General features: G+C 36.0%; 2 protein-coding genes and 1 long non-coding RNA gene across 4 annotated transcripts in view; 1 reads left to right on the top strand and 2 right to left on the bottom strand.

Moving 5' to 3' along the window:
* Positions 1-13,824: 13,824 nt before the first annotated feature.
* On the bottom strand, positions 13,825-18,381 carry LOC132127236 (serine/threonine-protein kinase PLK2-like). Its single transcript, XM_059539012.1, has 14 exons — positions 18,136-18,381; positions 17,755-17,862; positions 17,553-17,669; positions 17,328-17,457; positions 16,936-17,119; positions 16,647-16,845; positions 16,403-16,550; positions 16,224-16,318; positions 16,006-16,141; positions 15,831-15,911; positions 15,588-15,747; positions 15,376-15,505; positions 14,786-14,896; positions 13,825-14,695 (listed from the first exon to the last, which is right to left on the bottom strand). Exons 1-14 carry the CDS (start codon positions 18,343-18,345, stop codon positions 14,504-14,506), a joined length of 2,001 nt encoding a protein of 666 aa, XP_059394995.1. The 5' UTR covers positions 18,346-18,381; the 3' UTR covers positions 13,825-14,503.
* Positions 18,382-19,176: 795 nt separating this feature from the next.
* The window catches only part of LOC132127302 (ras-related protein Rab-3C-like), a 31,101-nt gene continuing 25,985 nt past the window's right edge, over positions 19,177-24,292 (top strand). Inside the window, exon 1 of the mRNA XM_059539101.1 lies at positions 19,177-19,312. Coding sequence (XP_059395084.1) covers positions 19,307-19,312 — 6 coding nt within the window. The 5' untranslated portion in view covers positions 19,177-19,306. The remainder of the gene's footprint in view (positions 19,313-24,292) is intronic.
* Positions 19,319-22,825, bottom strand: LOC132127303 (uncharacterized). 2 transcript variants are annotated; one of them, XR_009427511.1, is made up of 3 exons: positions 22,735-22,825; positions 21,379-21,586; positions 19,319-19,447 (listed from the first exon to the last, which is right to left on the bottom strand). It is a non-coding gene; the product is annotated as an uncharacterized LOC132127303 (long non-coding RNA). The 2 variants fall into 2 exon arrangements; XR_009427510.1 differs by lacking the exon at positions 22,735-22,825 and adding an exon at positions 22,579-22,679.

The raw sequence follows: 24,292 nt of genomic DNA, 5'->3' as shown, positions 1-24,292 counted from the left end.
GCAATCTAATTGCAAATTACCTCTAATATGAATCAACCATTTAACCATTTAACCAATCAACTTTGTATATATATGTATATATATATATGTAGATTGCCCACAGCACAATCACTGCTGTAGAGGTTTTTGAGAATGGAGGACGTTCACAACCCTGAACTGCAGCAACATGTTCATGGAAGAGCAATTGGAAGGCGTGTAAGAATACGTGGTGGTGGTAGAGGAAGAAATAATCTAGGAAGAGGTGAAAATAGAAGAGTCAGAGTCTCTGATGAAATCAGAGCCACACTTGTGGATCATGTCATAAATCATGGTTTTACAATGGAAGAGGCTGGTCGAAGAATACAGCCTAATGTAAACAGGTCCACAGTGTCATCAATTGTGCAAACCTTTCGTTGGGAAAACAGGTAAATATGTTTTTTTTTGTTTTACAGTATGTAAAGTATTTTTACAGTATAAACAACAATATTGTAAAGGTAAATGCAAGTCTATTTGTTTATTCTATAGAACTGCACGACAACCTCGCGCTGGTGGCAGAGCAGCAGTATTTAACCAACTGCAAGAACAAGAAATTTGCAACATGGTCATAGCCAACAATTCCATCAGGCTAAGAGAGATCCAAAGTGCAATCATAAATGACAATAATGTCTTTGCAAATATAAATTCTGTCAGCATTTCCACCATAGACAGAGTTTTAAAAAGACATCAGATGACTATGAAACGGCTCTATAAGGTGCCATTTGAGAGGAACAGTGAAAGAGTCAAGGCGTTGCGGTAGCAGTATGTCCAGGTAAACCATTGGTGTGCACTTAGTGAATTTTCCTGTTTTTCTAAGATGCCTGTATTACTTTACTGTAAGTTTCAGAAACCCATAAGAAAATACATTTACTGTTACATTTTTTTCTGTGTTTCTTCATAGAGAATCATGGAGTTAGAAGTACATGAAACGACCCACATTCTTGTTTTTGCGGATGAGGCTGGGTTTAATCTGTCCAAAGGCCGGAGACGTGGTGGCAATCTCATTGGACACCGAGCCACAATTGACACACCAGGCCAACGTGGGACCAATATTACAATGTGTGCTGCCATTTCAGAGAACGGTGTGAGCACACATATTCCACACATTGGGCCCTATTGTATTATATTGTGTATATAAACATGAAGTACAAAAATAAACACTGTAAAAATACAAATGTTCATAGACTTTTTTCTTCTTCTACATACTATTGACTTTTCTCAACAAATATGAGATTTTTTTTTAAACCCTTAATTTTCATGGTTGACTGTTGTGGTGAAAAAACAACTAAACATTTTGACCAGTGTGGGTCACACAATGACAAAAATACTTTAGATTTTGGTGGCCTTGGCCAAATTATTGACACAATAACTAGGTTTTGAAGCATGAATTAAATGTTTTGGGTGAGTAACTACATTTTGCAGACATGCTATAAAGTTTTGAAGTTCCTGCAAATAGTTGTGACATTTGCACTCACAGTTTAGAGAATGTTAAGACTGTTTGGAAAAATGTGCCAAAGCAATTGAGAAAAACTGTAATATTTGATTCTTATTATTGATTTTTTTTTTTGGGTTGAATGTGATCTGAACCTGTTTTCATGAGATTCAAGCATTTATCCATATCTTATCTTCCAAGGCTGACCTCAAATTCAAGTCTGCATTACATCACGGCCCCTGAGCTGAAGTGAAACTCTCAAGCTGAACAGTCAAACTTGTTTCCTCACCAGTTACAGCCACTTCCAGGAATTTTGTACTGTGATTTTTCCACAGAATGAACCCAACACTTATGAGTAATTGTGCACCTAACATACTATGGCATGTGCAGTCAAATGAGGCCTTGCATTGTACATGAAATCAATAGAATCGGTCAGATTTTATTGTGTTTTGTTCAGTCTGAACCAACGTTAGACAGTCCTGCTGAGTTCAGCTAGTTTAAAGTTAAAAGCCTATTTTCTTCTTTCACTGGAGTAAAATGTCTTTTATAGGGAGCCCCGCATATGACATGCAAGAAAAAATAAATAAATCGTGTGCACGATTTACTAATTCGTTCCCTCAATGTACTAAAACGTGCACACGATTACTATTGCGTTCTCTCAATTTACTATTTTACTATTTTACTAATTTACAATTTACTATTGCGTTTGAGGGAACGCATTAGTAAATCGAGGGATTGCAATAGTAATCGTGTGCACGTTTTAGTACATTGAGGGAACGAATTAGTAAATTCGATTTAGCCTAATATTTTTTTCCTGCATGTCATGTGCGGGGCTCCGTACTTTTAAGAATTTTTTTTTTTTGGACACTTTTTAAAATCTGAAGGTCATTGCATTAAAAAAAATGTCTGTGCAAGTCACTTGCATTCTAAATTTCAAATATATTTATTAGGCAAAATATTTCCCAAAATAAAACAATAAATGTAGAGTTTAAAAGACATTGTTGCTTATACTTTAGGAGGCCAGTGTGTCTTGGGAGAATATTGGTCATGGATGTCGTTCTAGTTTGTCCTGTGGTTTAAGTGGTTACTGTTTGCCTTGAGTTATTCACATAAACATTACTTATAGTTACATCACTTAAAAGATTCCAAAGGTTATAGTTTAATCAGTCTGAATGTAATACAGTAGATGTAAAAGCATTCCTGCTGTCTGGGAGGCCGCTGTTCCAGGCCACTGGAAATTCCCTGTGTTTTATGGTCAGTATTGGCTCTAGATTGTAACCATTTTAATATGAGACTTTTTTTTCTGACTCAGGAAAGACTCAGAAAAGAAATCTATTCTGCTCAAAAAGGCTGTATATTTGGAAAATGAAATAAGACAATTTAGATGTTTTGTATTTTAATTTATTTTAAAATGTAATTTATTCCTGTGATGTGCCGCTGCATTTTCAGCATCATTCCTCCAGTCTTCAGTGTCACATGATCCTTCAGAAATCATTCTAATATACTGATTTCCTGCTCAAGAAACATTTCTTATCAATTTTAAAACTGCTGTTTCATATTTCTGTGGAAACTGTTAATTGTTTCATATACTGTATATATATATATATATATATACAGTACAGACCAAAAGTTTGGACACACCTTCTCATTCAAAGAGTTTTCTTTATTTTCATGACTATGCAAATTGTAGAGTCACACTGAAGGCATCAAGGGCTATTTGACCAAGAAGGAGAGTGATGGGGTGCTGCGCCAGATGACCTGGCCTCCACAGTCACCGGACCTGAACCCAATCCAGATGGTATTGTATTGGTATTGTAAGGCCTGGCATCATTTGGTTGCATTCTTGCTGCCATTGTTTTTATGGCCTCTTGTTATTGACTGTAATTGGGCATCTGAATAAAAAAATAATTATATAGTGCTTTACTATTTTATATAACTATACAATAACAATAACTATAATTTAGCATTAGAAACACTACTGCGACAAAGGTTAGTGGATAATCCTCTCATCCACATGTGCAGATAATACCAGTCTGTCTGCCAGCCGGCCGGCCGTCTGCCCAACGGGAATGTCACCAATGATGCACCATAATTAAATATGTCCATCAGCCTGTGCTCAGCCGGGAGAGAGGCCTGTTTGCTGGCGAGTTATTGATGGCTGTTTGTGAAAGTGCTTTAAAATTGTTCTGATTAAAAAAAATATTGTGTAGTTTATTCTTAATAATTGTAAATGTTTCAACTAGAATTCCAAAAATATAAATGGAAACAAGAGTCAGCTGATGAATTCAGCAAGAGTGCAGAGTTATAAAATAGTCACCATACTCTTTAAAATAAAGGTTCTTTATTGGCATCAATGGTTCCACAAAGAGCCTTACCATAAAAGGAACCTTTTCATTCCACGAAAGGTTCATTACAGTGGGGAAAAAAATTATTTAGATTAATAAAATGTTCTTCACACTAAGAAAAATGTTTCTTTTAAGAACTGTTCACTGGAAGTCTCTTTGGGGAACCAAAACTGGTTCTTCTATGGCATCGCTGTGAAAACCCTCTTTTGGGAGCTTTATGTATAAGAGTGTAGGTAGTTGCTGCTGTGTTCTGGGTGGTCGTTACATTGTTGCTTTTGTGTGTCTCTGTGCCATAGTTCATCTAATGATGTGAATTATACTGTATGTCTTTCATCTGTTTCATCTTTCATCTTCATATGACATTCACAGAACTTCAGGCACACTGGCAGTGTTTAGTTTGCTTGCAGAGATTACAGCTTCATCCAAAACTGTGAGTTCTTTGAATGAACACAAAACATTTGTGAAAGAGGTCAATGTAGAGCACAAAAGCTTTATATGCTTCTGAGCTGTTTGGTGGGTTTTATTTGTTGAGATGGGCAGTCCAGCTAGTGTTTGCTTATGAGTCTTTGCACCTGGCGTTTTTCAGTAGCTGCTGTTTGACATTTATTTAAACTGAGGGGGTTGCAGGCACATCACTGATTAAATGAGATGCTCCTCTGCGTTTTATGTAGAAGAGTTATTTTATAGTTTTAGTAACGTTTTATTGTTTCTCCTATAGGTCTATACTTGTGAACAATTAACATTTCTTAATATTAAGCCTAAAATGTGTTTTAATTTGTCACTGTTGATGAGGGTTGCATGATCTTTGCATAATATTGGTCTTAAAGTGCATGATATTTCAAGTGCACCTAAAATATACTTGCAATAGTTTCACTATAGCACAGTCAAATATACTTCAGAGTATCTTTAGTTGGACTTCAGCACTACTTCTGCACAATTAAAGTGCTCTAAGCACAAAATTAGTTGTTCAAATGTTCAACATTGTTTCTGAAGGCCTTTGAATGGGCAACAGTGCACAAATCCACAGTCAAGCCTGAGGGTTCGTCAGTGTTCACGAGTCAGTGGTTCACTTTCACTCTAAGCACATGCGACTGTCTCTGGTGCTGACCGTTGCTAGGCTGAGAGGATGTTAAGTGTTTGAGCAGTGACTGAATGTCTCTGTCACCTCCTTCATTTCCTCTGTCATCTCTGACCTTAATGTGTGAGGCAAGCCAAGCAGGATCCCGTTCACGTTTGCCCGGAAAGTGTCATGCAGATGTCAGTAGAGCACGGTCTGATATCAATGTGCATCTGACTGATAACTCAGTCGTATATAACCACAACATTGTGGTGTGTTTAATGATTAATGTGCAAAAATCATGCCGCATCCACAATCATTATTGAAATGTGGTGGATTCATTTTATTATGGTGGTTTAAAGGCATTTTGCATTCACAGGGCACAATTGATGAATACATTTTAGATCCAAATGTATGTTTAAATAACACCGCCAGATTTAAGATTTGAGTGAGTGAGATTAATGGCATTTACAGGAAATGGAGACCGTCCCTGTGCAAATGTTAGCAGGTTTAGTGAAGGTGGTGTCAGATATTGCACAAACTGTATGTGGCAGAGAGAGAGCTGCACATGATAACTGTAAAAATTTTAATTTTACATATACATCAATTATTTATTAATCAAATTTTTGATATTACGTGATTTGCTTGAAGCATTAAATATCTTTTAAAAGTTTTTTTTTTTTCTGGTTTGATGGATTTTCCTGTTCCCATTTTTACATGCTTCGCATAGGATAACTGTGGAGAAAACGAATGCGGGATGGGAGTGATGTTGAGACTTTAACCATAAATAAAAAGATAAATAAACCATTGTTTCTAATATTGGCTTTCACTCCCTCCATCCCAGAGCTTATTTATTGAGCTGTTTGTGCCCCGTGGGTTCCCAGATGTTTTTGGAAACCCTATCCACGAGTAAATACATATCTAGTAGAAAATCTATGTTTTAATAATCTCTCCACAGATTCTATTACATGAACAGCTCACTTCTGCAGCACATGATAGATGTCTTTGGGTGACTAGGGCTTGAAATCTTGACAACAAGCCGACTTAATTTTTATATTTGCATTCATGAACTCTCAGCCTGTTGTGACGCTCTCATCAAAGAGCATCTTTTCTCAGGAGGGTCGTGTAATTGAATCCCAGCATCAAACACATCTTATCCTAAAGACAAACCATCAGCTTTATGGAAAGAAAACGCATGTTATTGTATAGTATGAAATTTCACATTGCTGTCTGCCATGCTAGATGCTCTTTTCCCTACTTCTTTAAACCCAGTCCAGCTGCACAAACAGACTCACTCCCTTAAAAAACACGTCTGTTCAATTAGGGTGACAAACTTACAGTGAACTCCGAGATCATAGCCTGCAAAGGGCTCTGATTCTGTCAATAACAGGTATGTGAAGTTTCACAGGGTGACTGAGGGCTTATAGATTTACATTTCTTTGCTAACATTTCTTTGCTTATGATTTTCTTGTGCATCCTTGATTCTTTTAAAGCAATGGTTCACCCAAAAATTTAAAATAGCTGAGAATGTTCTCCTTCTCAGGCCATATAAGATTTGATGAGCTTGTTTCTTCTTGGGAACAGATTTGAAGAAATTACATCAATTACTCACAGATGGATGCTCTGCAGTGAATGGGTACCATCAGAATGAGAGTCCATACAGCTGATTAAAACATCACAATAATCCACACCACTCCAGTCCATCAGTTAATATCTTGTGAAACCAAAAGCTGCGTGTTCGTAAGAAACATTAATCTATCATTAAGATATTAAAAATTTTAAACCATTGCTTCCACCTAAAATATGAGTCCTCTATCCATCATGATGCTACCTCCAGTGAAACATTCATCTTGTCTGAATCAGCAGAGAAATCTGCACAGATCAAACACTGTTTACAAGCTAAAATAGTTCTTGAAGTGTGGGATGAAAACAGGAAATCAACTTTTCCACTGGAGAAGCGTTATTATGGATCATATGTGACAGTTTATTGAAAAAGTGTCTTAATGATTGATTTGTTTCTTACAAACATGCAGCTCTTTGCATCATAAGACATTAACTAATGGACTGGAGTGGTGTGGATTATTGTGATGTTTTTATCAGCTGTTTGAACTCTCATTCTGACGGCACCCATTCACTGCAGAGCACCCATTGGTGAGACAGTGATTTAATGCTAAATTCCTCCAAATCTGTTTCTGATGAAGAGAACTTCAACAAACTCATCTTGGATGACCTGATGGTGAGTAACTTTTTAATTTTGGGGTGAACAATTCCTTAAAGTATAACCTTGCTTCTTTTAAAATAATTTTTTTTAAAAAGTCCCAAATGAGACAGTAGTTGATGTGCAGTAAGAGTACAGAGCTATGAAATAATAACAGCTTAGATGACTTTGGCAAATCTGAGTACTGTTTAACACATTATTACCATCTCTTCTAAGAATTGGTAAAATTATAGGAGTCTTTCCTCAGGAGAAACATCAGAGAGACTGAAAAGACGTAAGAAATGGCATTTGCAAAAGGATATTCAGTAAGAAAAACTGCAGGGATGTGATTTTATCAAACAGTTGACAGCAAGCTAAACAAGCAGTAATCTAACTGAGAAGGAAAATTAATTTTTATCTCATGTTGAGTAAGCAAAAGGTTTTTCTAGTTTGAGAAACCAAAATGAAAGTCAGAGTTACAACTGTTTTGTATTTTCTCAGATCTCATTTTTATGTACACCCATTAAAATTAAGATTGGTGTTTTTCATTATCAGTCCACTCTGTTTGCATTTCTCATTTTATTTCCATTTGGAAAGCCATTATTCTGACTATCTCTTCCAGTTTTACAAGACTGAACTGATATTTTAGTCTACCAAATTATTTTTTGTTCCTTCTTTTTAGCTTCCCAGTGGAACATTAGGTCAAATGTAAAGATTTATATTTTCATAACAATGTGCAAAGAGTAAGAACGTGTTCAAATGCTCCTTTGAAAGCTATTTTGTGATGGTGAAATCTTCACTCCTCCACAACCACAAGCCCACTATTCTGCACACACCAGCGACTCCAGAAGCCCCATTGTGTGGCAATGTACATTGCATACAGTATCGGCTGTGTTGTAACAATTGTCTGCATTGTGTTTGCTTCTTTCAGTAACACACAGACACTGAGAGCAGTTTGCACACTGCACATACTGTCTGCTGCGCTGAGCCGCATTAGCAGTGATTTCCTCAGAAATTAAGGCATGCAGACATAGTAATTTGCTTTGTCTGATTCATAGAAAAATCCAACAAAGTTCTTATTCTCCGTTTAACCCTGTAAAACCCAACATATAATAATAGTCAGGAAATTTTAATTTTAAGTATCATTTCTGAAACTGCTCATTTTATTTGGTAAATTGAGAATATAGAGGAAAAACATTTTATCTCTTATTTTTTTTTCAGAAGCTCAAACTGAGTAAAAATATGCAATTTGGCGAAGAAGCTATTATTTATATGGTCAAAAAGAAAGATGAAATTATGATAGCTTGCAATGGAAATCAGTGAGATCTTTATAACAGACTACTACTTACATAAAATGTATGTAAATATTTTTAAGGGGAAGTCGTGGCCTAATGGTTAGAGAGTCGGACTCCCAATCGAAAGGTTGTGAGTTCAAGTCCTGGGCCGGCAGGAATTGTGGGTGGGGGGAGTGCATGTACAGTTCTCTCTCCACCTTCAATACCATGACTTAGGTGCCCTTGAGCAAGGCATCGAACCCCCAACTGCTCCCTGGGCGCCGCAGCATAAATGGCTGCCCACTGCTCTGGGTGTGTGCTCACAGTGTGTGTGTGTGTGTTCACTGCTCTGTGTGTGTGCATTTCGGATGGGTTAAATGCAGAGCACAAATTCTGAGTATGGGTCACCATACTTGGCTGAATGTCACTTCACTCACTCATATCAATTGTGACACTATATGGCCCAATAATGTGTCTTAGTAAGATAATATTTAAATAATAAGTGACACTGAAAATAAAAAAAATGGTTTTATGATCAAAGCTCTGTAGTTTTAAACTTAGAATGCAATGTAATACAATGATGATTATATGAACAAATACAATGATGAGATGAGCAAATAAAGGTTCGTCAAAAGCCTAATGGTCATATTTGCTGTTCACATTTTAACATGATTTTTCTTTACGTATATGGTAAACTTAAATGAAATATTACAAACGGTGTTTAAGCCTTTCTTTTGTTTACTTTATAAAAAATATATATATTTCACCCCAAAAAGACACACAAACCACAATCTAACATTTGTACAATTATATTAAAAGGCCTTTTATTTGCTAAAATAAGGTCTAAACTATCAGTCTGGTGCCAAAAGGCATGTAGATTGTATACAACAGGTTTAACAGCAGATTTTTGATCATGTTGATAATTTAAATTCTTAGAAAGTTGTGTATCAGATATGATAGATTGGGCATTATAGGGTTAATTCATTAACAAAAGAGCATCTGAATTCTCTTCTGCTCTTGGAGAAGAAAGTTTCAAAGTCAGCTTAAAAGCATCATTTTATCCCTGCTCCTTATTGCTTGTTATTCTAAAGAAATGAATTGTCTTCAGAGTCTCATGAAATGGCATCCCCTCTCAAACACTACAGGAGAATAAGGAGAAATATCTGAGGAACAGGAGGCCTATAAGCAAGCCTCTCAGTTTAATCTTATTCTCAGTACTGAAAAACTTGAGATGTTAAACAGTTTATCGTTTGTGATTTTTATTTCCTGTAGGAACTCAGAGTGGTTAGATGCATTAATAGATAGAGTACTGTGCAATCTTAAGAAAGGGAATCTGTGAGAAAAAGCCGTCAGGTGTGTTGAGGAATGTCAGGTGTGGTCCTGTTGAGGAAACCGGGCGGCTCGAAGATATGTGTGCTCATTTCCCACTGTGCCAAACGGCATGAATGAACTCGTTGCAAAGCCACAAATATGCAGCAAACAGCATTTCTGTGGAGGTTTTAAAAGTTCATTCACTTCCTTAAAGACAAAGCATTCTAATTATCAACTTACAATGTAAAAAAAATAAATATATAATAAATCACGAACATGGCTGCATCTCAGAAAGAAATGTCCATACTCAGTTTCCACCTAAAAACAAAATAAATAAATAGATAAACAGGCATATCATTTGGGGCATTTATTATTATTATTTGCATTTGTGTTTAAAAGCTGTTTGGTATTCAGTCCTTACGGATTCACTATATTCTCTTTAATGTGATGTGTAAAATAATACTCATCCAAGACAACAATGAATCTGTTTACAGAGGAGAGGTTGAACAGCTGGCTCTGTGCTCTTCCATACTCCATAGCTATCTGGTTTGGGTCTACAACAAATGTTTAAATTCTAATTGTAATATAATTTATCTTTTTTTTTTTTGTAGTGACTTCTACCTTTTAGTGAGATTTATTCAAGAAGCTGCATTCACATGACTCTCATTGTAAAAATCTCTTGACTTTTTCGTGTTGGATTTTGAGCTAATGTGATGCTTCATGTGATATGAAAACTCTTGATGAAACCATCCGACTTACATTACGGTCAGATTTACTGAATCAAATTTCTATGTGAAATGAACACTGTTTAGGCACGTCAGTGAAAGGCTGGAGTCGATGAATTAGTCCTAAAAGCATCTCAGATTGCTATACTTTAAGACGGAAATGTCTGCGTCTGTTGTGGTGCAGAGCTGACGTGTTGAGGTCTTGCATGGACGACAGATTCAGACACGGACAAGTACATGAGAATCTGGAGCAAATGTGTGAGGTGTCCGTGTAATGTAGGACACTTGGACACTACTGAAGGATGCTGGATTTGCCAGCAGATGGGTGTTAAGTAATCAGGCATGATTCATTGTCTTCACATGTTGTTTGCCATCTCTTGAGAAAAATCATGGAAGAACTGTATCCTCATTTATGACACAATTCACTTGTTTATGTCACAGTATGCTTCCTGTGGCATGCATAATGAACTGGTTTAGTCGAATGGATTGTTATGCATATACAGATAGTACTATACTTCATGTTTACAGTGTAAAGTTGTGGCTTAGGTCCCTCAGAGTGAAATATGTGTTGATTGTTCATGAAAGACATGAACCACATGAACACTGTGTAGTAATACTGCATGTCTCGAGGTATTTGAGGTCAATAATGACACTGTGGCAAACATGCCATATGCAGTAGCTCATAACCACTTAATCTGATTTATCATTTGTGCTTTGCTCTCTTTGTCCACATCTAAGGATGCAATTCTGCAAACAGTTCCAGAGATTATGTCTAATTATATCAGCGGCACTTAAGAGAGAATTCATTAAGAGAATTAGCACAGAGCATTTTCATTACAAGAATGAGCTCTGATGTACAGCTGTACTCAGAGTTTTCATGTCAGCAGATTTAAACGTGTTTGCTAAGTGTTTTTTTTTTTTTTTTCCTCGAAAATGCCAAAATTGATGATTTGCAATTTTGAAGCTTTATTTATTTATTTATGCTATTTTGTTGTTGTTATTGTTGCTTTTGTGGAAAAATAACAACAGTAACTATGAAAATAATTTATAAACATTACAAACATTATAAGAAATGTTGACGATTATATATGTTTTTGTGTTATTTCATTTTAAGTATATATTTCTATAAATATTAATTTATCCAATGTTCTTTTATTACTTTTATTTTATTGTTTGTTTCATTTGCTGTACAATATTAAAGCATACATAATCTATTATCATTATTTATTATAATTGTTGTTGTTGTTGATTATATTTTAAGTATATATTATTTGCATATTTGTAAATATCAAATGATATATTTATTTATTTTTTACTCAAAAGATACAGTTATTTACTTTACAATATTAAAGCATCAGTAATAATTTGTTGTTGTTAATGATATTATTTAAAATAAATGTATTTTTTAAATAAATTATTTTCATTATTTTAATTTACTGCTATTGTTTATTTTATTTTCATTTGTGATTATTATAATAATTATTTATTATTAATATTTATATTATTATGAGTAATTATTATTATTAATTCCTTCAATTTTCTTGAGGTCCAGTCATTTGTTCTTGTGTGCTGAAGGTCTGTGTAACAGCACAGATAATTGTCCTGGTCGATATCGGGGTCTGTGTTGGTGTTATATAACTCAAAAAGTGTTATTTTGTGAATTCTGCCTGTTAAGTAATCTGGCATTGACTCAGAGAAGACAAAATGGCCCACATTTCAAAGTGACAGATGATGCTAGAAAGAGACTCCAGGCAGCCAACTGTGGGGCTATACTGATCTTGGACAACAAATGCGTCTCTGTTCCTAGAATCTTTCCTCATCAGGGCCAAGAGAGACGACTTACCAGCTGGCTTGATATGAAGATGAAAAATGAAAACTGAAGCTTGACATGGTAGCTGTGTGACATAAAGGCCCAATGCCCCCCCCCCCCCCACCCCAATCCATTAAGTACACATTCACAACGACCCTGGATTACATCATATATCAACTCTTTCTAATGTAAATAAAAAAGCAAGCCAGCAATGGCCAGCATTGATTACTGTTTTCAGAATGAGATCTCCTCCATTGATGGTTGCCATGGAGCCTCAGTTATTCCAAGATAAAACATTTTCAACTTAAAAGCAACGAGCTGGGTGATGGTTTCAGATATATGTTTGATATATACCATACTGGTTACCATCTTCATATACAATGATAGTTTAATGAAAACATTATTTCCCACCCTCATGATGCATGGAAATAAAAGCGTTTTTCAGGATGACAGCTTCAGTCACCATTCACTTTTTTCATATGGAAAGATTCAATGAAAATGAATGGCGACTGACCTAACTGACCTATCTTTAGTACTAGTAATGAGATATGGGGCGAAAACATGGTATTAACTAATAATGCTAAAAATATAATAATGCTTAAAATCTTAATGGTTCTAAAATAGGTTTTGTTTTTGGGACTAATTCTCACTATTTACTAGTTGCATATTACCATGCATATTACTAGCATGTTGGCTGTTTATTAGTTTTTATTATAGCAAATATTAATGCCTTATTCAGCATGACCGTATTTAAGATCCCTTAATCCAACCCCATCCCTAAACTTAACAACTACCTTACTGAGGCGAGAATTGGTCCTGAAACTAAAGTGTGACCATTTTGATTCAAAATACATATTTTTATTTTGTGTTGTGAAATGTGATTTAGAAAGGTCTAAGTCATTGTAAAAATCTCTTAACTTTTTGTGTTATTGATCATGAGATTTTGAGCTAATGTGATTGTTCATGTTATTTTGAGACACCAAAATTGAAGTCCTATTGGTTTGGAATGACATGAATGTAAGGAACTATAGGATTTTCATGTTTGGGTGAGCTGTCCTTTTAAATTGCACCAAAAGAAGGTTGGTTATGTCCTAAAGGTTTTTTTTTTTTCTCTCTCTCTAAGTAATGGATTTTGTGCAGTTCATAATCTATAAAAGAAGCATTGGGAGCCATCTGTGTTCAGATGCTTTTGGTTTGATTCATTGAGTAAACCTTTCACAAGCTTTTCACTGATCTTTTGTGCACTCCGTTTATCTTTAAATTATGACTAATTATAACAAACGAGTTAATTATTGCATGATGAAATGACCTACAATGTGTTGTTTGTCAGTGAAAGTGTAAAGCTTCATTATTTCTTTCGTTTGAGAAACAAAAATGGGTTGCAGGTCTGTTCTAAATGCAAAAAAACGAGTAGTAGTTATTGCACAGTACAAGTACAGTTTTTCCTTGTTTAAATGTAGTGCATGTGAGGGCTTGAGAGTGAAGCTTGGGGAGCTTGTGCTGGGCAGACAGTAGGTGGTGAAGCAACACTATCTTTTCTTATTTTTCTTCCCTTTTGTAAGCATAATGCGTGTTTTTGAAGCCATTCCTCGGGCCTCTGGAGATTTACGTAATCGACTGCTTTGGCACTTCAAAGAAGAAACAAAGTACACAACCTCCACGATATTATTCATCTTTAATCTTCATACAAACATCAAGACAAGACAAATGGCGATTGTGGTTTTGCCACTGGACTTGCATAATGAGTATGTCGTAACTCCCATGATGGCCCGGGAGATCGACGTACAGTAAAAGGACAAAGCGCCAGTCACGGTTATTGTAACGAACAATTAAATAACGTGTGCTCACATACCCCGACATAATTCTAAGAATGTCTTTATTAAATAAATAAATACTGGGTTCTTTCTGATAATAAGTTATGTCCATGGCATTACAGGTCGTGTCCACACAGTTAAATGCAGCTGGTTCTTCTCCCAACACAGGGATGGGAAGAAACTACAGCATTGGATCGTTTGACGACGCAGCCCGTGTCCTTAAGCAGGAATGTTTTCACAGTTAAACGAAATCTGCTCTCAAGAGAGCTACATCCAAGCACCCCGCCTTGCTGAAACCTCCTTGCCTCAACATTAACACCTCCGTTTGGCTTCAACAAAGCAAGATTTCTGCATTAAAAAAAGATAAACTATTTGTCACGATTTCATCCTCGCCTCTGGTCCCAGCCCAGCTCGGTTCAGTCCGTTTGCAAAACTCCATGACATCTCCTCCCATCTTCGACACTCCCATCCAGCCGTATGTAGTCCACATTCTTGTCCTTTCAAAGCAAAGTATTCCATGGCTTCAGTTGCATCTCTGCAACAGCATGTTAAGTGCATAGTCCATGCGGCTGCGCAGGTCTGTCGAGCAGCCGGACACGAGCAGGGTGCTGAGCTGCAGCGTGGTGGACACGCGGTCCTCGTTGATGTATGTCAGGAGGTATTCCTCGCTCTGATTGCACAGGATGATCTTGGTGTGATCGTGGTAGAAGTTCACCTTTGGGAATAACGTGCGTTTAGCATTCCACGTCAGCATTTCAGTATGTAGATGCTTTTGCATTCTAGAAGTACAGACAGGAAGTCTTACCTGGAAAGTGCCATCGTTGAAGAGCATCATGAGTGCTCGATCAGACTTGAGCCACTGAAGAAGATACAATCTGGGTTTGCCTGCATCTGTGACATTGGGTAAATCACCTCCCTGTTGAGGAATAGCAAGAAGTATCAGAAAATCTGATGCAAATTGCTTAGTTGGGGATTAAAGACACTCAATATTCAGTAATATTATCTGCAATGACACTACTAAACAAAACTTGAGCTGAATTATGACACTATTGATTCCTGTAGAGGTGCTTGAAATGACTGTTTCATAATTGATGGATTTTGCAACACTGACATTGTTTTTGAATGGAATTGAATCAACATTGAACTGACTAGGCTAAATAACGAACGACACTATTGTCTTCTGTAGAGCTGCTTATAGCTGAATTGAACTTGTTTCACAATTTGTTTGAAATGAACTTGAATAAAGACACCACTGCCTTTTTTGTAAGCATTTGAAAAAGTTCTCTATTCTTTTTTTTCTTGTGAAACTGCTGTACTGTATAAAGCACTGCAGTATATAAACAATGACGACTTGATTGGATAGCAATCACATTTCAACCAAGCGAGGACACTTACATCCATCAAATTCTCCTCCATGTAGTGGGCGAAGTATTTTAAGATGGTGACCTGGCCGACAAACTGCTCTGGGGCTTCGCCAGTGGAGAAGACAGAACATTGTCCCAGCTCTGCATAGTAATGCACCGTCCTGAAGGTCAAAAAGACACATTAGTCTTCATGTAATCAATGCTTTTTTTTAGCTAAAAAGACATCTTGGATCTTAAACGTACTTTTTGTCCGACAGCAGGCTCATGTGAGTGCCGTTGTTGAAGAGAACGCCAACTGTGTGATCTGACAACTGGTAGCCAAAGCCATACTTGTTGGAATAGTCCACCCACTTAGTCACCCACTGGAAGCTGCTGTTCATGCTCTCTTTCGAAATGTCATTAGCTGTGAACGAGAAATCCAAATGGATTAATAAAAGAGACTTTGCATTTGAGAAACAGATGGCGTTCAGATCGTCTGATACACACCTTCCGGCATGTTCTCCAGACAGCCTCGCAGTACTCTGGCCACGGTGTCTGCAACGCTTCCCATTGTACTGTCCTCAAGACCTGAAGACACAAAAAGCACCAAAACCCATTAGATATCACATTAAAACATCCATTAACATCCTTAATTTGAAACCCCAAAAAACGTGCAACATACATTCGCTGCTGCTGCTGCAGCTCCCGAGGGTTCCTCGCACTATCATTCGAATGCTGTCTTTAATGTGTTGTTTGCTGCTGGTGTCCTTCGCCGGGACAGCTGGTTTTCCAGCAGCTGGGATGGGGGGTTTACTGTCCTGTGGGAAATTATGGAATGTGGGGTTAGGTTACAATCTTAAAACTATCTGCTCAACTTTGACAAAGGACGAAAGAGCTCACCTCAAGAGTTTGTCTGCAGGGTTGAGGGCTGATTGCCGTTTTCCGGAGGTCAAGGCATAGTCTGTTTATGTCTTCCTCCTCCTTGGTTGGTTTATCTGCCAGAAGCAAGGTGTTTATTAGTCTGATTATGCAATTTGGGTAATCCAGGAATAGTTTAGGGTAAACTAGTAAGTGCTTACTTTGAGTCTCCAAGTACTTGGCTTTGTCCTTCTTTCCACCAAACAGGGCGGCTGCGGCTTTCTTGAAGAAGCTCTTGGCAGGGCTGGTGTGGTGAAGGTCTGGGGCCGCATGACAACAGTTAGCAGACAGTCTGTCTGGTGTGAAACCCTGATATAAGAGGGAAAAAACAAGCTCAAAGCCACTGAATATTTCATTGTGTGGGAACTGGTCAAGAAAGTTTTGTTTCCACAAAGAGACACACACCTGGCAGAAAAAGTCGTGGCATAGGATATCATTAAGTTGTGGCCTATCCATTGGGTTTTTGGATAGCATACTGCTGATTAGATGCTTGGCTTGGGGCGACAAAGACGACGGCATGGAATAGCGTGCTTCCCGAATGCACCGGTATGTTTCTTTAAGGTTAGTAGTTTCAAATGGAGGTCTTCCCAAAAGCATGGTATACCTGTTTGAATGGAAATTGTCCATTATAAATAAGCATTTCTGTGACATTTCTGTGAAATCCAAGTGAAAACGTTGGCTGATATATACTTACATCACACAACCGAGCGCCCACACATCAGATTCACATCCATGTCCTTGCTTGTTGAGGACTTCAGGTGACAAGTAATTTGGTGTTCCACATATTGTTCTTCTACGGTTCTCGACCGGCTCGAGCTTTGCAGCCAAACCAAAGTCTCCAACCTTGAGCTCCATAAACTCATTGATGAAAAAGTTACCTGGGAAGAGCAACAGAATTAGGGTTTATTACATTTACATCTATGCATTTTAAATGTGTGTTTTTTTCTTTTTTTAATGGTCTGTATTGCATTCAAGGTAAATGTTTTATCAGTTCATTCATTCCCTGGAATTAATCACTTTGCCACCATATTTGAGCTACAGGAAGGCCGTGTTATTGGGGTTTGAATGTGTGTGCTAGTTGCTTACCTAGTTTAAGGTCTCTGTGGAGGATTTCCTGCTCGTGGAGATACTTCAGCCCAGAGAGGATCTGTCTTAGGTAGTACCGAACCTCTGGTTCTGTAAACACCTTTCGGGCCTTGAGAATATGTGCTAGTGACTGAAGAACAACAACAACAAAAAACTGTACATGAGCAACAATATTTCCTACAAGATCTGTTTCTTCAACTGAAAAAGGACGTCAATAGCACTCACCCGTCTGCTGCAGTATTCAAGTAGAATGTAGATATTATCTTTGTCCTCGAAATGGTGGTAGAAGTGAACGATGTGTTTGTGATGCAGGGCTCTGTGCAATTCGATTTCTCTGTCGATCTGTCAATCAAACGGTTGCAAGCTTAATAAACAAATTGAACAATGCAGCCAGGAGCAAATGTGTTACAACAGGAAAGCAAGTTACCTTTTCCCTTTGGTGAGGTTTGGAAACGCGCGTGTGTGGAATGATTTTGGCTGCATACATTTTGCCTGTGCTCAGATCTGTAAACTCATAGCATTTGGCAAAACCACCCTGAGAGAGAGAGAGAGAGAGAGAGAGAGAGAGAGAGAGAATGCATTATAAGACAATGACAAACTAGAGCATTACATATAAATATATTCAACTGGTATCCTCTTATGTATGCATAACTATTATTATTGATTTGGTTTCAAAATTAACACTTTCAAAGTACAATAGGCTTTCAAATGCAGCATGGTATTATCATATTACTGTACTATGGCATGTAAATAGTGCTCCAAAAATATTATGATATTATTTTTTCATAATCAAATGTAAAATATTTACCTTGCCCAAAACTTTTCCTCTACAGTAACATTTCCCAGTGGCTGAATCCGTGATGATGCGTGACATTTCCTGCGTGGCATGAGCATTATTGTCCTCTGATTTGCCTCGTCTGCGCTCGGTGGGTCTGTGGTGTGTGTGTTCACACATCTTGGCTTTATTCACAGGCTGCTGCTGATGATGATGGTATGTTATAGTCCTGAGTATGTCCATGCTCGAGTCCAGACTGGGAGGATTCACCACAGAGCCTCGGTCTTATAGAAGCGCGCGCCGCTCCGCCCAGTTATTTTATTTTGACTGGCGCGTCACGCGGAGCTGGAACTAGACTCGCGTCTCTGAACAACGTCTTGAAGCGCAACATCAGTAGTGTTATGGTTGGCTCTTTGACATATGGAATAATTTATTCCTGAGATTAGACATATATGTAATGCACAGCTGTGATAACTTTTATTATACTGAATTGAAATTAAATGTATACCTTAAACATAGAAAAATTAACTAAAATAAATAAAATTCTTTTTAATTTAATATTATTTCAGATTTTCCAATCATTTTCTTGTTATTGTTATTCTTATTATTTATCTATACTTAAAACCCTCTGTATCTTACTATGTGTTTTTATAAATGTTATTTTTAACCCATTTTGTTCACTGAATATTACTTTATTCAATCTGTACATGTAGTTTGTTACAATATTTTGTATCTATAAGTTTGACGAGGACATGCGTAGGCATGTTTTAGACTTTAGAGACTGTATATTACAGTAAAGTTCTCCAGCGCCACCATGTGGTGCATTTACACTAGTTTGATTGGATTTGTTTGTGTGGCGCATGTATGACTCATACTGACACTCCTCTTACACACAGCCAGCACATTTCTAATACATCTTGATTTAGATACCCAAGAAGCATTTAATCTTAATAGATCCTATTGTTATATTTAGAGTCTACATTTTAGAAATAAATATGTAAATATGCTTTTGTTTTTACAATTTTCCCCACATAATTGCATAATTTCATGGCTAATGCATACGTTTTTTTTTATCTTTATACCAGATATTCTTATGATTGGTCTATGATTTGACTACAGTGTTAAACATTCACTTCCTGAAAACTGCCCTACCTCAAGGATCCTTTATTCAACACAACAGTCATCAGTTTTCAGTGTTCTGCAAATGAAGGTGACACATTTTATACAATGCATTGCTTTTCTTGAAGTGGTCTTGAGGGAGAGTGGGAAAATGTTTACTTTTGTTTGGATCAGCTGAAGTGTGTTGATGCTGTTCTGTGGTTCTGAGAAGGCTGGTTTTCAAGTCCTGAAATATAAAGTGTTTACATGCAGAGTTCAGTTATTAATAGTTAAATTCAACAGGTAAACATTTATATTGACTGCATGCAAACAATGCAGAGTCACAGTGCGGCTTAATAAAACACAAAACAGTGTAAAATTAAAAGCAGATCCCATTTTCACTTTTTCCCCCTATTGCTTTTCATGTCTAGCTGACCACATGTCTAATGAATTATTCATCAGTGATGTCAAACTGCAGCCTGGAAGGTTCTTCTGTAGCAGGGTGTATAAAGACATGAATGTATGGAAGAGTGAGGAGCTTATGTTTGCAAGGTTATTTGGTGGACATTGCACTAAACATAAGTTTTATTTTCCAGCCAAAAGCATCAGTTTTAACTGAGGGTATAGCAGACAGTGATGATAATAAGTATGTAAAACATGACAGATTATCATGTTTATCATATCTATTCTGGGTATCCAAGACATGCAAGGCAACATCTCATATGGCTGTTAGGGAAATTATAAGACAAATGATCCATCAGAAGATTAGATATGTATGTATTATATGCCTAATAACCATCCCAGCTGAATGCAAGATCACATTTAAAGGGCATTTCATTCATGCTCCTATACTGAATTTTGGTCTTGAGACCATGTTGAAAATCTTGGAGTGCGTTTTATTTAAACCTTGAAATAAAGTTTCAGGATTTGTATGTCAAAATAAAGGACTATTTCAAATTCAGCATCTGTTTCTAACACAAATCAAATTTATGTTATCGAGTTGCATTGATCATGTGATTCTTTGTACTGACAGAAAAGTTTGAAATTCAAGATGCTTTTTGAATAATCGCAATTTCAGTGTTATTTTAGTATCTGTGAGATACTATTTTATTAGGCTTTCAATTTCATTTTATATATTTTAAATTGTGTTTTTGTTATTTTTATTATCTGTATTTTTTTAAATGTCCAGTAGTTTTTGTTAATTTAATTTATTTTACTCATTTAATTTATCAAAATATTTTAAAATATTGTTTTGTTATTATAATCATTTTTGTTAATGCTTGTTTTATTTTAATCGACAAGATTTTATTTGAACAAAGTAATAATAATCTTGCTTAAATCAGGCTCTAAATACTAGAAAAACTCTGAAATATATGTCAGTTTTTCAGTTTAACTTCTTATTCAAATTAAAGGCTAATATAATAGTAGAAATACAAGCGGTTTCATAAATGACCTTTTCAGACTTTTTGATTCCAGTGTACAGTGTATGTCCAATACAAGGCAAGAAATGACTGAAAACAGTGCAGCAATTTATTTAACATGACATCAAAGAAAGGACCTCTACATCCCTGAAAGACAGCGGAGACCAGGACAACTAGAGCCCCAACAGAAGAAACAGATGATTCTTCTGCACAATCTGACTTTGCTGCAGCCTGGAATTGAACTGCTGGTTTCGTCTGGTCAGAGGAGAACTGGCCCCCCAACTGAGCCTGGTTTCTCCCAAGGTTTTTTTCTCCATTCTGTCACCGATGGAGTTTCGGTTCCTTGCCGCTGTTGCCTCTGGCTTGCTTAGTTGGGGACACTTCATCTACAGCGATATCGTTGACTTGATTGCAAATAAATGCACAGACACTATTTAACTGAACAGAGATGACATCACTGAATTCAATGATGAACTGCCTTTAACTATCATTTTGCATTATTGACACACTGTTTTCCTAATGAATGTTGTTCAGTTGCTTTGACGCAATGTATTTTGTTTAAAGCGCTATATAAATAAAGGTGACTTTGACATCAAACACTTCAGCTTGCTTTGGAATAGGATTTGGAAATTTATAGTTTTAACAGTCACACAGAACCATTAATCATCTGTTATGTAAGGCTTTTATAAAGAGCAAAACATCTCAATTTCTGAGCCGCATGCGGCTTGATTGTCACTATTGAGAATGGACCGCTCACTTGAGACCAGAAGGCTGATTCAGGCCTGTGATTGGTCAGAAGATGTTCTGGACGGTTCTCTAGCAGTGTGGACATTGTAAGCCCAGACCTGGTTTAATCCAGGTCCAGCAATGCAGCTACGGGGCCAGTAAGGAAAAGGGAAACTCCACAAAATGACTCCAGCATCCTCAGGAAGTTCCTTTAACAGCTTCTCTCCCAGAACCCCCATCTGCCACGTTAACACGTATAAATCATCATTAAAAATCTTCAACCCTCAAACGCTTTACAAAAAGTCATGCTATAAGATGTTTTGCTAACACTTAGGTTTATTATAGTTAAATTAAACTTAAAGCATAAAAAAATATATATTCCTTACTTGAAATAAACATTAACTGAAAGAAAATGTTAAATGGAGTTTATTTATATATATATATATATATATATATATATATATATATATATATATATATATATATATATATATATATATGTGTGTGTGTGTGTGTGCAATGTAAATGTATATTTCAGCTACATTTTTTGTACATCAGTACAACTTGATGTACTACAATTAGCTAAAACTGAAATAAAAATTAAAATCTATACACAAATTACATTAAATAAAAACAATTAAAAAAGTTACTAAAACTTTACATTTAAAGTAAAAGAGGAAAATACAAAATATAGAAAAACTAATTCAAAATTAATTAATAATAAATTCATTAAAAACTACTATAGTATATGAATTACACTTCGACAATTTACAGTGCATTTACAATAATGCAATAATGATCACTTATTAATGTCATTTCCAATTTTCTTATATTAACATAATTAATGCATCATGAATTAACAATGAATAATACCATATTTCTTATATTCTTATAAATTAATAAATGCTATAAAAATAGTACTTTTTGTTTATATCTTATGCGTCAACTAAAGTAAACATATCAAAGCTTACTTGCATGTTTTAATGCAAGCAGGGACACTAAAGTAAGTGTCAGCATTTTATAAAAATGAAAATACTTAAACTTCATGAAATGCATGTGGGATTTGCAAGCAGATGACAGACAGAAAATGAATTATATGATCCTATAGCGCCCCCATCATGTCAATCCAGCAAAATACCACTGCAGGAGTTTCTGTATTTGGACAGATCAGTCTGAATTATCAAAGAGCTGCAGTGAGGAAAGCTATAGACATGTTTGACATAAAGCTTACCCTGCAGAAGTCCAGTTTGACGACATGAATATCAGTGTCAATGCCACCATGCTTTACTCTTTGAAAAGGCCAATAATATGGAGTTTATTTCAAAACCTGTGCATTGAAATCACATTGACGATGCTGCAAAATTAGTTAATTTTATCCATGACTTACCAAACGTCCATCGCCTGATCCCAGGTCAGCCAGATGGCCTTCGCGTCCTTCTAGAAGCTTGATAACAATTAGAGTTTGTTCTTTTGTTGAAGGTAGAAATGGCACCAGGGAGAATATCATATTACACATTTTCAGCTTCCTTAGCTTGCCTCAACTTCTCTCTATTAAAAGAGGACCAAAGGGGACTCTCAGTCCAGGCATACAGAACATGGCCGTAGACTCCAGCGAAGGCAGATCTGATCAGTACCACCTGCATTTTCAGCTTCCTTAGCTTGCCTCAACTTCTCTCTATTAAAAGAGGACCAAAGGGGACTCTCAGTCCAGGCATACAGAACATGGCCGTAGACTCCAGCGAAGGCAGATCTGATCAGTACCACCTGCTGCTGTGCTCCTCGAGGATGACCTCCATACAGTCCTCCATACTGTAAGGCATCTCAGGGCAAACATATTGCTCTTTCAACTTAAGTATCCATTGTATTGTTTGTAGGATTGAAATTAGAATCAGAAGCTAACAGAATTGTGTATGGATTAGTATGGTTACTTGTTTAAAATAGTGTGGTTTAATTTAAATTAAGTTCAAATATAATATAAATATTAGGTGAAAAACTAAAAATTTGAAACAAAGATTAAAGAAATAAAAAATGTTGCCTAAACTTAATTTTCCAACTAAAATGATTAAATACATTTACATTTATGCATTTAGCAGACGCTTTTATCCAAAGCGATTTACAGTGCATTCAAGCTAAAAAAAAATGTTTTACCTAACATTAACTAACTAATAAGTTGAAGTACTAAAATAACTAAAACTGAAAATGAAATAAAAAAATACAACAAAACTAATAAACATGATAAAAAGAACATTTAAACTAAATTTAAACTGGAAATATAAAAATAAAAGCCAGTTCAAAATATTTTCAAATGATATGAAAGTATATACATAATAGTAAAATAACATTCATTGCTGTGAGCAATTACATCTTGCTTCTTAAAACTAAATCCACTATTACAGTTTGATTTAATTTTTAGACTTATATTGTCAAAATATAATAATTTGTTTTATACATTTATGTTTACTTAAATTCAGGTTCATATAATTGTTTCCTACTATTAAATGTCTGTCAGAGATTTGCAAAAGCTTTAAGAATACCTAAGAAATTTATGTGACCCTGGAGCACAAAACCAGTCTTAAGTTTTGAGGTTTATTTGTAGCAATAGCCAAAATACATTGTATGGGTCAAAATTATTAAGAATTCATTTGGCCATATTTTGAATTTATTTATTTATTTTATTTATTTATTTATTTTTTTTGTACCCATAGATTCCAGATTTTCAAATTGTTGCATATTGGCCAAATTTTGTAAAATCCTAACAAACCATACATCAATGGAAAACTTATTTATTCAGCTTTCAGATGATGTACTGTATCTGCCGAGAACAATTTAAAAAAATTAATAATAATAATGAACCCTTAATATTGGTTTGTCACATTTTTGCTAAATATTTTATTAAAATTCAATTTGCTCTGACTAAAGAACATCACAACTATTCAATGCAGACT

Source organism: Carassius carassius, chromosome 45 (genome assembly GCF_963082965.1).
Source record: "Carassius carassius chromosome 45, fCarCar2.1, whole genome shotgun sequence".
Taxonomy (NCBI): domain Eukaryota; kingdom Metazoa; phylum Chordata; class Actinopteri; order Cypriniformes; family Cyprinidae; genus Carassius; species Carassius carassius.
This window is presented reverse-complemented; position numbering and strand designations above follow the sequence as displayed.

Coding starts and splice junctions, on each gene's coding strand:
- LOC132127236 (XM_059539012.1), bottom strand. CDS start 18,345: ATGGACATACTCAGGACTATAACATACCATCATCATCAGCAGCAGCCT. Junction 17,863..18,135: donor GAGGAAAAGTTTTGGGCAAG/GTAAATATTTTA, acceptor TCTCTCTCTCAG/GGTGGTTTTGCCAAATGCTA. Junction 17,120..17,327: donor CCACAGAGACCTTAAACTAG/GTAAGCAACTAG, acceptor TGCTCTTCCCAG/GTAACTTTTTCATCAATGAG.